The 14,415-nt window shown below is 49.0% G+C and overlaps 1 protein-coding gene across 4 annotated transcripts in view; it reads right to left on the reverse strand.

Moving 5' to 3' along the window:
• lrsam1 (leucine rich repeat and sterile alpha motif containing 1) overlaps positions 1-14,415 on the reverse strand; it is a 140,830-nt gene that overhangs the window by 106,882 nt on the left and 19,533 nt on the right. For all 4 annotated transcript variants that reach the window (XM_072488178.1, XM_072488181.1, XM_072488180.1 and 1 more), the window contains exons 3-6: positions 13,996-14,040; positions 13,024-13,101; positions 1,890-1,958; positions 809-893 (exon numbers count right to left, since the gene is read on the reverse strand). In XM_072488178.1, coding sequence (XP_072344279.1) covers positions 809-893; positions 1,890-1,958; positions 13,024-13,101; positions 13,996-14,040 — 277 coding nt within the window. The remainder of the gene's footprint in view (positions 1-808; positions 894-1,889; positions 1,959-13,023; positions 13,102-13,995; positions 14,041-14,415) is intronic.

Consider the following 14,415-nt stretch of genomic DNA (forward strand, 5'->3'; position numbering starts at 1 on the left):
GATTCCCTATGCCATGATTCAAGTATTCCCATCATTCAACCAGCCCCTTTGCTGGTCCTTGTACCGATCCCATTTGTCCAGTTCTGGGATTTTTGTACACCCTTTCTTTTAGTTTTATGCTGTCCCTACCTCTTTATTTGTCCATGGCTGTTTTTTTGTGAAGTGGAGCCTTTTTCTCTCAGGGGTATACACTTGCTCTGCATCTCGTTAAATATTTATTTAAATATTCTCCACTGATCTTCAGTCATCTGACCCATTAACAGATCTTTCCAGTTTATCATGGACAGTCTTTGCCTCATCCCGTTAAAGTCTGCCTTCCGCAAGTCTAAAATTCTAGAATCAAAACATGCTTTTCACTTTCAAACACTGCACTGAATTCAATCATGTTGTGATCACCCACGCTGACACGGGGTAGAACATGCAAACGCCACACAGTCACCCAAGACCGGAATTGAACCCGGGTCACTGTGGGGCAGCAGTGCCAATCACTATGCCACCATGTGTGTTTCCACCATTACAGGATCAGAAGAAGAACTGCCTTAGCAGGGACCAAGCGGAACACAAGTTCGACACAGACAGGCTTCCTCAAATGCTGTTCCTGTGGGGAGATTTGCACGATTCTCTCCCAAAGTTCACTGCTGCTTCAACAGGGAGAGGAAGGGACAGAGATACAAAGTCCCTCCTGGAGACCAAAATGCAATGACTGGGATTGCAACTTCAGGCATCCCAGTCAGGAATGGAGGCAGGTCACAGCTTTTGAGTCGACCAGCCTTCCCGGAGAACACACTTTAAACACAGGGTCTGTTACCTTTAACATTTAGTGTCTGGAGCTGGGCCAATGTCGCAAGAGAGTTAGGGAGAGATTTCAAATGGTTTTGTTCCACGTTGAGCACCTGAAATATTACACAAAAAAAATTCAGTGGAGGGGACAGCAGGACAAGATGAAGACTAACAATCCCCAAATAAGGGAATTGGGAACTGGAGGGGCGGGTTGTGGTGGTGAGGGAGGTTGTGGGGAAGGGCGGCAATAACTGTCTGATTATCAATATGCTGTTGCGGGGCACAACAGGACAATTCCCTTTTCAATAGCGATCCTAATCATCAAGATGTGAGCACACCCCTCCCCCCAAACTCAGACCAATACGTCACTGCAGCGCGGAGGGTGTTCTGCATTGCTGGACGTGCCAACTTTCAGACTTATCTGCCAGATTTGACTGAGTTGAAAGATAGTCATGTTCCCACAGTTGGTTATCCAGTGGCTAATGGAAAGGACAGGACGTGGGTTGGCAGGCATTTCTCCAGAGTCAAACTGCTTCCCAGCACACACTGCCTGGGCTCGGGACATCAAGAATGGCCACTTAACAGAGACCAAAAGCTACCAGGTATCCACAGTAACCCTCCCAGACAATCAGAGGAAATTCTGTACCTCCTTTACATGGGAAAATCAAAGAGGGAGTAAGGGGGAGGCAATGATAACCATAACTTTAGTTGCCTAGGCAACTAAGAATAATCTTTCTGCAACTCTCCGAGCATCTATCTTGCTCCTCCCTTCCGACACGTTGGAAAGCATCTCGAAGTCACCCTTCCTAATGACTTCTCTTTGGCTCAGTTTTGCTCCTGGGGATAGTTTCCAATGTTAAAGATGCTATATAAATGTAAGTTGCTGATGACAGGTCGCACCAAATTACCCTGGAGCCAAACAGCAGTTTATCTACTTTCTGGCCCAGGGTCCGAGACATCCAGCATTTTGCCTCAGTTGGCAGAGCCTGTGCAGCAACGTAGTCTCCCTCACAATGGAGGGACTTCCATCCTGTTTGGCTGGGGAATGTGACAGAGGCAGAGTCAAAGGACTCTCACTCCTGGCAGAACTCGTTAAGAACCCTCTTTACCTGCAGGGATACAAGCTGGCCCATATCCTCGGGGAGTGAGGTGAGCTGGTTGTCATGGAGATCCAAAATCTGAGAGAAAGAAGCAGACAGTAAAAATCTCCACTTATCAAAACAACCTCAATACCGAACGCAACACAGCCACAGACAGTCCGATAATCCGTTGAACAGTAATCCCACCCTTCCTCATTCCACAGGCACTCTCGGAGTAGCTCAACCTGTTAAAACTGGTTAAAGAACGATAATCTTTAACGACAAAATAAATTCCAATTTGAAGGACTGTCAGAGAATACAGCAAAATATAGATAGATTGGAGAGTTGGGCAGAGAAATGGCAGATGGAGTTCAATCCAGTCAAATGCGAGGTGATGCATTTTGGAAGATCCAATTCAAGAGTGGACTATACGGTCAATGGAAGAGTCCTGGGGAAAATTGATGTACAGAGAGATCTGGGAGTTCAAGTTCACTGTACCCTGAAGGTGGCAACGCAGGTCGATAAGAGTGGTCAAGAAGGCATGCTTGCCTACATTGGATGGGGTATTGAGTACAAGAGTCGGCAGGTCATGTTACAGTTGTATAGGACTTTGGTTAGGCCACATTTGGAATACTGCGTGCAGTTCTGGTCGCCACATTACCAGAAGGATGTGGATGCTTTAGAGAGGGTGCAGAGGAGGTTCACCAGGATGTTGCCTGGTATGGAGGGTGCTAGCTATGAAGAAAGGTTGAGTAGATTAGGATTATTTTCGTTGGAAAGACGGAGGTTGAGGGGGGACCTGATTTGAGGTCTACAAAATTATGAGGTATGGACAGGGTGGATAGCAACAAGCTTTTTCCAAGAGTGGGGGTGTCAATTACAAGGGGTCACGATTTCAAGGTGAGAGGGGGAAAGTTTAAGGGAGATGTGCTTGGAAAGTTTTTTACGCAGAGGGTGGTGGATGCCTGGAACGCTTTGCCAGCGGAGGTGGTAGAGGCGGGTACGATAGCATTATTTAAGATGTATCTAGACAGATATATGAACGGGCGGGGAACAGAGGGAAGTAGATCCTTGTAAAATAGAAGACAGGTTTAGATAAAGGATCTGGATCGGCGCAAGCTGGGAGGGCCGAAGGGCCTGTTCCTGTGCTGAAATTTTCTTTGTTCTATATAACAAACAACAAAATAAATTCCGATTTGAAGGGCCATAGGGCGGGTGGGGAGGAGGGTGGATTGGGTCTTGGAAATGAGAGTGAGGGAACATCGTTCAGGGGCTTACTAATAAAACCAATTAGTGTTAGCAAAATACAGCTGCCACTGAAAAATCACTTCCCACCCTGGTCCTATGTTTATAAGTTCCAGGCAGTATGGTATAATGTTCTGGGCAGCTTCAGGGCATCTCGCCCAAATCTACAGTGGCAGGGTCAGTGTTGGGAGAGGTCTGGGCAGCATATCTCTGCCCATCAGAAGTTTAACGTTTGTAAGTACCATACATGTACCCACTTTGGGACTTCCACTGGGTTCTGGCACATAACGGCAACAAATATTCAGAGGTTTGCTGCTGATTCTATTAGATGATCCAGCACTTACAAAATTCCATATTTCACAATGTGTGGTTTTACAGTGAAATTGGAACCGCGAGCAGATTTTCTGCACAATAATGACAATCTATGTATGCTACACAGCGAGAGATCAACTACAACACTCACAACTACCAGGCTAAGTGGAAAATTGCCCAGGTATGTCCTGTACACGAGAAACAGGGCAATGCCAACCCGGCCAATTACTGCCCCATCGGTCTACTCTCGATCATCAGCAAATTGATGGAAAGTGCCGTCACTATCAAGTGGCACTTACACAGCTATAACCTGCTCACTGACGCTCAGTTCTGACAGGGCCACTCAGCTGCTGACTTCATTACAGCCTTGGTTCAAACATGGACAAAGAGCTGAACTCCAGAGGTGAGGCGAGAGTGACCTCTTGACATCAAGGCAGCATTTGATCGAGTGTGGCATTATGGAGCCCCAACATAACCGGAGTCAATGAGAATGGAGGATGGGGGGGTTGGAGACAGCAAGCACAAAGGAAGACGGCTGTGATTGTTGGAGGTCAATAAGCTCAGTCCAAGAACATTACTTTAAAAAAAAAAAAAATTGAGAGTGCCCAATTCATTTTTTTCCAATTAAGGGGAAAATTAGCATGGCCTATCCTGCACATCTTTTGGGTTGTGGGGACGAAGCCCATGCAAACACGGGGAGAACATGCAAACTCGACACAGACAGTGACCCAGGGCCAGGAACGAACCTGGGACCTTGGTGCCGTGAGGCAGCAGTGCTACCCACTGCACCACCGTGCTGCCCCCAAGAACATTACTGCAGGAGTCCCTCAGGGTATTGCCTGTGGCCCAACCATCTTCAGATGCTTCATCAGTGACCTTCCCTCCCATCATAAGGTCAGAGGTGGGGATGTTGCTTCCGGGTGCGGTGATGCACTGCTAAGCCGCACGTTTCGGCACCTCCCGTTGCAACGGACTTTCGGGCTCTTATCGGGAGCCCCAACGGAATTTTTTTCCGACCTAACCCAGTGTGGGGTGACGAAGGAAGGAGTCCCCCCCGGGTGTGTATGGAAAGGAGCAGCGGTAGTGGCCAGATTGCGAAGGATCCTTTGGAGCAGCGGCAGAGAAGAGAAGGGAGAAGCAAGATGGCGGCGGATGGAGCCCAGACGACATGGGGCCCGGACCAGCAGGAATTCCTCCGACGGTGTGTGGAGGAGCTCAAGAAAGAGGTGCTGGCGCCGATGCTACTGGCAATCGAGGGACTGAAGGAAACACAAAAGGTCCAGGCGATGGAGCTCCGTGGAGTGAAGGCAAAGGCAGCCGAGAATGAAGATGAGATACAGGGCCTGGTGGTAAAAACGGAGACACACGAGGCACTACACAAGAGGTGCATAGAAAGGCTGGAAGCCCTGGAGAACAGCTCGAGGAGGAAAAACCTATGGATTCTAGGTCTCCCCGAAGGAGCAGAGGGAGCTGATGTTGGGGCTTATGTGAGCACGATGCTCCACACACTAATGGGAGCTGAGGCCCCAACGGGCCCCCTGGAAGTGGAGGGAGCGTACCGGGTCCTCGTGAGAAGACCAAAGGCAGGTGAAACACCAAGAGCAATAGTGGTGAAGTTCCATCGCTACAGGGACAGAGAGATGGTCCTGAGCTGGGCCAAGAAGGTGATTCGTGTGTATCAGGATTGGAGTGCGGAGGTGGCGAGAAGGAGGGCGAGTTTCAACCGGGCCAAGGCGGTGCTCCATAGGAAGAAAATTAAATTTGGGATGCTGCAGCCAGCGCGACTGTGGGTCACGCATCAGAGCAAGCACCACTACTTCGAGACGGCGGAGGAGGCATGGACATTTATCCAAGAGAAACTGGACTAGATTTGAGAGTTTGATGTTTGGAGAGAAGCAGCGAGGTGGTGGTACAGAAATGTAAAGTGGGGAAAGGGGAGGGCTACTGTACAGCAATGTTGGACGGGGAATTCACACAAAGAAATGTGGACGCCGGTGGGAAAAGGGACAGGGAAGGGGAATGAGGGAACTGCGCCATAGGGGGCGGGGCCGAGAGGAAAGCGTGGGTATTTTCCCGCGCTATGGAAATTATAGTGGGAAAACGGGCGCAGGAAGGAAGGGAGCCCCACACGCAGGGAGGTCAAAGAGTGAACGGGGGAAGCCGAGGTCAGCCAGAGCAAGCTGACTTCCGGAAGCAATATGGGGGGAGTAATCAAGCTAGAGGGGGATCAACTGGGTTGCTGCTGCTGAGTGCAAGGGGGAGCTGGTAAGAGATGAGGTGGTCGGGAAGGCGCTACCTGGGGGACAGACGGGTGCGCGGGACCTGGATGAGGAGATGGCCAGTCGACCGGGGGGGGGGGGGGGGGAATGGCCCCCCAATCTGGCTGATCACGTGGAATGTGAGAGGCTTAAATGGGCCGATTAAGAGGGCACGGGTGTCTGCGCACTTAAAGAGACTGAAGGCGGACGTAGTCATGCTCCAGGAGACGGACCTGAAGTTGGCGGATCAGGTTAGACTAAGAAAAGGATGGGTGGGGACAGGTATTCCACTCAGGGTTGGACGCGAAAAACAGAGGGGTGGCAATATTGGTGGGGAAACGTGTATCATTCGAGGCTAAGAACATAGTGGTGAACAGTGGGGGCAGATATGTGATGGCGAGTGGCAGACTGCAAGGCGAGGCGGTTGTGCTGGTGAATGTATATGCCCCGAATTGGGATGACGCGGGATTCATGAAGCGAATGCTGGGACGTATCCCAGACCTGGAGGTGGGAAATTTGATAATAGGGGGGTGGGGGGGGGAGACTGATCCCGAAAATGGCAGGAACGGAGTACTCGGCCATAGCCGTTTCAGACCACGGCCCGCATTGGGTGGATCTGGAACTAGGAGAGGAAAGGGAGCAGCGCCCACTCTGGCGACTAGATATGGGACTACTGGCGGACGAGGGGGTGTGCGGAAGGGTGAGGGGGTGTATTGAGCGATACCTGGAGGTCAACGACGATGGGGAGGTTCAGGTGGGGATAGTATGGGAAGCGCTGAAGGCGGTGGTTAGAGGAGAGCTGATCTCCATTAGAGCCCACAAGGGGAAACAAGAGGGCAAAGAAAGAGCGAGATTAGTGGGGGAAATTTTGAGGGTGGATATAAAATATGCGGAGGCTCCAGACGAAGGGCTATACAGAGAAAGACGAAGACTACAGACGGAGTTTGACCTGCTGACCACGGGAAAGGCAGAGGCACAGTGGAGGAAGGCACAAGGGATGCAATATGAGTATGGGGAAAAGGCGAGCCGGCAGCTAGCCCAACAACTTCGGAAGAGGATGGCGGCGAGAGAGATCGGGGGAGTTAGTGACAAAACGGGAAATTTGGAGCAGAGAGCAGGGAAAGTGAACGAGGTGTTCAAGACCTTTTACGAGAGGCTATACAAGTCCCAACCCCCGGGGGAAAAGAAGGAATGCTACACTTTCTGGACCAGCTAAGGTTCCCGAAGGTGAAGGGGCAGGAGGTGGCAGGTCTGGGGGCGCCAATCGAGGTGGATGAGGTGATTAAAGGACTGGGGAACATGCAGGCAGGGAAGGCCCCGGGACCAGACGGGTTTCCGGTGGAATTCTACAGGAAGTATATGGATCTGTTGGCCCCGCATTTGGCGAGAACCTTTAATGAGGCTAAGGAAAGGGGGATGCTACCCCCGACAATGTCGGAGGCGACGATATCGCTAATCCTGAAACGAGATAAAGACCCGCTGCAATGCGGGTCATACAGGCCTATCTCACTCCTAAATGTAGATGCCAAACTGCTGGCCAAAGTGATGGCGACAAGGATAGAGGATTGTGTCCCAGGGGTGGTACATGACGATCAGACAGGGTTTGTAAAGGGGAGACAACTGAATGTTAATGTAGAAGGTTGCTGGGGGTGATGATGACACCCCCTCCGGAGGGGGAGGCAGAGATAGTGGCGGCGATGGATGCAGAGAAGGCATTCGATAGGGTGGAGTGGGAGGTGCTGAAGAGGTTTGGGTTCGGTGAGGGGTTTATTAGTTGGGTCAGACTCTTATATGGGGCCCCGATGGCAAGCGTAGTTACAAACCAGCAAAGATCGGGATATTTTCGGCTACATAGGGGTACAAGACAAGGGTGCCCCCTGTCCCCGTTACTGTTCGTGTTGGCAATTGAACCACTGGCCATAGCGCTGAGGGGTTCTAAGAAGTGGAGGGGGGTGCTTAGAGGGGGAGAGGAACACCGGGTGTCGCTCTACGCAGATGATCTACTGCTATACGTTGCGGACCCGGTAGAGGGGATGCCAGAGGTAATGCAGATACTTAGGGAGTTTGGAGAGTTCTCGGGGTACAAACTAAATATGGGGAAGAGCGAGCTTTTTGTAATGCACCCCGGGGAACAGGGCAGGGGGATAGATGCTCTGCCACTGAGGAGAGTGTTAAGGAACTTCCAATACCTGGGGATCCAGGTGGCCAGGAACTGGGGAACCCTGCATAGACTTAACCTGACGCGACTGCTGGAGCAGATGGAGGAGAACTTTAAGAGGTGGGATATGGTGCCGCTGTTGCTGGCTGGCAGAGTGCAGGCAGCTAAAATGGTGGTCCTCCCGAGGTTTCTTTTCGTGTTTCAGTGCCTCCCCATTCTGATTACAAAGGCCGTTTTTTTAAAAATAGATAGGAGCATTATGAGCTGTGTGTGGGCGGAAAAGACCCCGAGAGTAAAGAGGGGGTTCCTGCAGCGCAGTAGGGACAGAGGGGGACTGGCGCTGTCGAGTCTGAGCGACTACTATTGGGCCGCCAATGTGTCGATGGTCTGTAAGTGGATGAGGGAGGAAGAGGGAGCAGCGTGGAAGAGGCTGGAGATGGCATCCTGTAAGGGAACGAGCCTAAAAGCGCTGGCGACGGCGCCGCTGCCATTCTTCCCGAAAAGGTACACCACAAACCCAGTGGTGGTGGCAACCTTGAGGATCTGGGGGCAGTGGAGGCGACACAGGGGAGTGGCGGGTGCCTCGGTGTGGTCCCCGATAAGGAATAACCACAGGTTTGTCCCAGGGAGGATGGATGGGGAGTTCCAGTGTTGGCAGCGAGCAAGAATTAGGAAGCTGAGGGACCTGTTTATAGATGGGACGTTTGCAAGTCTGTGAGTGGTAGAAGAAAAATATAAGTTGGCCCCAGGGAACGCCTTCCGATATATGCAAGTGAGGGCATTTACGAGGCAACAGGCGAGGGAATTTCCGCAGCTCCCGACACAGGGGATCCAAGATAGAGTGATTTCGGGGGCATGGGTTGGAGAGGGCAAAGTGTCCGAAATATACCGGGAGATGAGGGACGAGGGGGAGGCGATGATAGAGGAGCTGAAAGGAAAATGGGAAGAAGAGCTGGGGGAAGAGATCGAGGAGGGGCTATGGGCGGATGCCCTAAGTAGAGTAAATTCCTCGTCCTCATGTGCCAGGCTTAGCCTGATTCAATTTAAGGTTCTACATAGAGCACATATGACGGGAGCAAGACTGAGCAGGTTTTTCGGGGTCGAGGACAGATTTGGGAGGCGCTCAGGAGGCTCGGCGAACCACACACACATGTTTTGGTCGTGTCCGGCACTGTATGAGTTCTGGGGGTGTGTGGCAAGGGTAATTTCAAAGGTGGTGAAGGTCCGGGTCAAGCCAGGCTGGGGGTTAGCTATATTTGGGGTTGCAGAAGAACCGGGAGTGCAGGAGGCGAAAGAGGCCGACATTTTGGCCTTTGCGTCCCTAGTAGCCCAGCGTAGGATTCTACTCATGTGGAAGGAAGCGAAGCCCCCGGGCGTGGAGGCCTGGATAAACGACATGGCAGGGTTCATAAGATTGGAACAAATAAAATTTGCATTGAGAGGATCGGCTCAGGGGTTCTCCAGGCGGTGGGAACCGTTCCTTGACTATCTCGCGGAACGATAATGAAAAGATAGAAATGACAGCAGCAGCAACCCAGGGGGGAGGGGGGGGGGACTATTTTGTGTTTTTGCTATTTGGTTTTCTCTTCTAGTTTTTTGTTGTAAGCTCACTATATTATTTAAATAATGTTTAATGTATAATGACTTGTTGAGTTGTAAAAACGGAAAAATTTTTGTTTGAAAAATTTCAATAAAATATATTTTTAAAAAAGAAGTGGGGATGTTCACTGATGATTGATAATATCAATTATCATAAGATTGATGAGAGCTAGGAGGAGAAGGCCATTTGGCCCATCAAGCCTGGTCCACCATTCAGTAAGACCATGGGTGATCTGTGGACTTAACGTCCTGCCCCATAACCATCAACACACTTGTCAATCAAAGTCTGTCTAACTTAGGCCATGAATGTATTCAATCCTCTACTACTCTCTGAGGAAGAGAATTCCAAAGACCAATGAACCTCTGGAAAAATAAATTCTCTCTGATCTCTGTCTTAAATGGGACACCCATTATTTTTAAACTGTCCCCTGGTTCTAGATTACCACACAAGAGGACATATTGTCTCAGTAATGACTCAGTAAATCCCCTCAGAATCTTGTGTATCAATAAGATCACTCCTCATTGTCCTAAACTCCAATAGAGGAGTATACAAATATAACTCCAGTAAGCTCAACTTGATTAACCTTTCCCCACAAGATAATCCCTTCATCCCAGGATTCAAGCCTGGTGAGCCTCCTGTGAACTACTTCCAATGCAAGTATATCTCTCCTTAAATCAGGAGATTAAAACCATGCACAATACTCCAGGTACAGACTCACTAATGGCAGGATTTCCCTACCTTTACACTCCATCCCAATTGCAATAGATGCATCGGAATAACTTGGACAATTGAACACCATTTAATATCATTTTCAACTCCTCAGTTACTGAAGCAGTTTGTGCTGATATGCAGCAAGACCTGGACTCATTCAGGCTTGTGCTGATGGGAAACAAGTAACATTTGTGCCGTACAAGTGCCAGGCAATGACTATCTCCAACAAGAGAGAAGCTATTCATCTCACCATGTCATTCAATGGCATCACCAACATTCAATCCCCCACTATCAACATCTTGGGTGGGTGGGTGGGGCAGGAATTGAGTGTCCAGGTAGCTTAACATCTGTCATTGGGAAAATGTTGCAAGCTATTATTAAAGGTGTTATGGCAGAGTCAATATTATTTTGTGACAGGGAAATCATGTTTAACCAATTTATTAGTGGATTCTTTGAATGAGTTGCATGTGCTGCTGGATGTACTGTACTTTTGATTTCCAGAAGACTTTTGATAAGGTGACACATTAAAGGTTACGGTCAAAAATAAAAGCTTGATGCACAGGGGTTAACATATTGGCATGGGGGGAGGTGGTGGAATAGTGGTATTGTCACTGGACGAGTAAGCCAGAGACCCAGAGTAATGCTAATTACAGCAAGTAATTAGGAAAGCTAATATAATGTTGTCTATTGCAAGGGAAATGAAATACGGAAGTAGGAAGGTTATGCTTCAGGTTCAAATCCGCCACTGCAGGTGGTGCAATTTGAATTCAATATAAAAACCCATTTGTTCACTAATGTCCTTTAGGGAAGGAAATCTGCTGTCCTTACCTGGTCTGGCCTACATGTGACTCCAGACCTATAGCAATGTGGCTTACTCTTAAATGCCCGTTCAAGGGCAATGAGGGATGGGCAATAAATGTTGGCACATCCTGTGACACCCACGTCCCATGAATTATTTTTTTTTTTTAAAAACGGAAAGAAGCTTGACTAGCTAACAGGAAACAGAGGGTAGCCAGTAAAGGATTTTTTTTCTGGTTGGCGGAATGCCAACAGAGTGGTGTGCCACAGAGATCAGCGTTGGGGCCTGAACATTTTTACAATTTATATAGATCACTTGACTGAAGGGACCGATGATATGTTTGCCGATGACACAAAATAGTTAAAAAAGTAAATTGTGAAGACGACAAAGGAAGCTACAAGGGGATACAGGCATGATGCTACAAGGTACATAGATAGGTTAAGTGGGTGGGCCAAGATCTGGCAAATAAGTAGGAAAATGTGAAGTTGTCCATTTTGGCAGTGAGAATAAAGACGTTTATCTAAATGTTGGGAGATTTCCCCACGAGAGGGAGTGTCATCCCAGTATTGACTCTGTCAAACCCTTCTATATATAAATTCCAATAAGCCCAACTTGATCAACCCTTCCTTATAAGATAATGTTTGCAGATGACCGCACAATGTTCAGCATATTCGCGACTCCTCAGATAACGAAGCAGTCAGTGTCCAAATGCAGCAAGATCTGGACAATATCCAGGCTTGGGCTGACAAGTGTCAAGTCACATTCAAAGAACAAAGAAATGTACAGCACAGGAACAGGCCCTTCGGCCCTCCAAGCCCGTGCCGACCATGCTGCCCGACTAAACAACAATCTTCTACATTCCTGGGTCCGTATCCCTCTATTCCCATCCTATTCATGTATTTGTCAAGGTGCCCCTTAAATGTCACTATCGTCCCTGTTTCCACCACCTCCTCCGGCAGCGAGTTCCAGGCACCCACTACCCTCTGCGTAAAAAACTTGCCTCGTACATCTACTCTAAACCTTGCCCCTCTCACCTTAAACCTATGCCCCCTAGTAATTGACCCCTCTACCCCGGGGAAAAGCCTCTGACTATCCACTCTGTCTATGCCCCTCATAATTTTGTATACCTCTATCAGGTCTCCCCTCAACCTCCTTCGTTCCAGTGAGAACAAACCAAGTTTATTCAACCGCTCCTCATAGCTAATGCCCTCCATACCAGGCAACATTCTGGTAAATCTCTTCTGCACCCTCTCTAAAGCCTCCACATCCTTCTTATACTCAATGCCCCGGCCAATGAAGGCAAGCATGCCGTATGCCTTCTTGACTACCTTCTCCACCTGTGTTGCCCCTTTCAGTGACCTGTGGACATGTACTCCTAGATCTCTTTGACTTTCAATACTCTTGAGGGTTCTACCATTCACTGTATATTCTAACTTCCAAGAGACTTAACACTGTTAAACAGAATCACATCAGGTTAAAGGCTTTACTATTATGAGTTTAAATCACCCAAATGATCCAGAGATACTCTTTCATGGCAGAGATCCAGCTCACTGCAAACACAGACACTCCCAAGCTCTCTTGAAACTGCAAAACTAAACTGCAAAATGGCTGACCTAACCTCCGCTCCACCCACTCTCTGACATCACTGTTTTCTTAAAGGTACATTGCTTAAACATCCATGTCTTAAAGGTACTCTCACATGACAATACAATTTGGAGTTCTCTTCACCCCATAACACTGCTCACCATCTGTTAAGTTTCAGGTCACGGCCTTACCCAGGCAGCGTGCTCATGTTTCAATGTTCTGGCAATGATACTGAGAACTTCACAAACACCGGCTGTCCCTCGCTGCTTCAGTCAAGCTGCGAGACTGAAGAATAGGCGATGAAGAATAGGCTGTCCCTCGCTGCTTCAGTCAAGCTGCGAGACTGAAGAATAGGCGATGAGCTGTCATCCAGCTGATTGATTTTACTGGACATTCTGGCCCTTCCTGACCCATGGCCCTTCCTGACCCCATGGTCTCGCAAGTACATTAGTTGTAGTGTAAACCAGAAATAGCCAGATGCAAAGCCCTGCACTTACCTTTAGCATTGACAGATCCTGGATGTTACATGACTTCGGCAGCAGTGTTGATAGGTGGTTGGTGTGAACAATTAAAACCTGGAAAACAAACAAAGCAAAATGACGGAGCTCTTTCAGACACAGTGCAGGCTCGCACCAGTCACACAGCTGTCAATGAACAAAGGACATAAATAAACCTCTCCTGAGGAGGTGAAACAGAATCAAAGGCAGTGAAACATTAACAGCTCAAAAATAGGAAACTGAGGCTCTGCTGAGAGCGCGCGCAGGCGCGAGGCCGAGTGAAACCAATGCCTGTGACCCACAGCACAAAACTGCTGATCTTCTCTCACTAAGTGACCAATAGAGTTGGCGACATTGATGAGAGAAATAGAAATTTCACCTTGCGTGGGGTTGAAGACGGCCTGTTGCAGGCTTGGGCTGCTGCCAGGGAGGGGGCCGGCAGCTAGGGAAGAGTTTGAGGCGAGGACTGAAGACAATGGCTTCAGTCTTCCCAGTATTTAATTGGAGGAAATCTCTGCGCATCCAACACTTGATGTCAGATAAGCAATCGGATCATTTAGCAACACTGGAGTTGAGAGAGATGGTGGCGAGAGAGAGCTGGGTGCCATCGGTATTCGTGTGAAAACTAATGCTATGTATTCCGCTGCTGTCGCTGATGGGCAGCAGGTATATGATAAATAGGAGGGGTCAACGATAGACTCTTGGGGAATGACAGAGGTAAATGGTGTGGGAGTGGGAAAAGCAAATGCTGGTGATTCTCTGGATATGATTAGATAAGAATGAAACCTGGCGAGTGCAGACCTGCCAACTGGACAATGTTAACTGAGCTATGTAAATGTGGTGCCAAGAGTTACCGTATGAGGGGGACCTGGCGGGTTCAGGGAGGGGCCGGGCAGGCGGGCTCAGGGAGGGGCCGGGCAGGAGGGCTCAGGGAGGGGCCGGGCAGGAGGGCATGAACATACAAATTCTTACCTTCTTCTGCAAGACCCTGCACATGGAAAAGACACTGACTGGAATCTGGTGGCACAAAATTTAAAATAAATACTACAGCAGCAGAATCCTCTCCAAATTACTTTTAAAATTCTATCACTCACTGAACATCACCTGTAATTGCTGTCACATTGCACTGTATGATCTTTGAAGATCAGCCTGTTACCCAGGCCCACTCAGTTTACATAAGATCATAAATAGCGGTGGGAACACCGGCCTGGGGAAGACATTCTGTCACATTTGCTCACTGACAGCTCCAGCTAGAAGACATTGGTCGGATCAGCTCGCCTGATCTCCACTAACAACTGAACAGTGAGACAGAAAGGGTTTATACCCAGCCCAGGAAAGGTTTCTTAACGGCATAGAGCAATATTCACCCCATCGTAGCGCCTGAGGCCTTGC

Source organism: Scyliorhinus torazame, chromosome 22 (assembly GCF_047496885.1).
Source record: "Scyliorhinus torazame isolate Kashiwa2021f chromosome 22, sScyTor2.1, whole genome shotgun sequence".
In the NCBI taxonomy this organism is placed as follows: domain Eukaryota; kingdom Metazoa; phylum Chordata; class Chondrichthyes; order Carcharhiniformes; family Scyliorhinidae; genus Scyliorhinus; species Scyliorhinus torazame.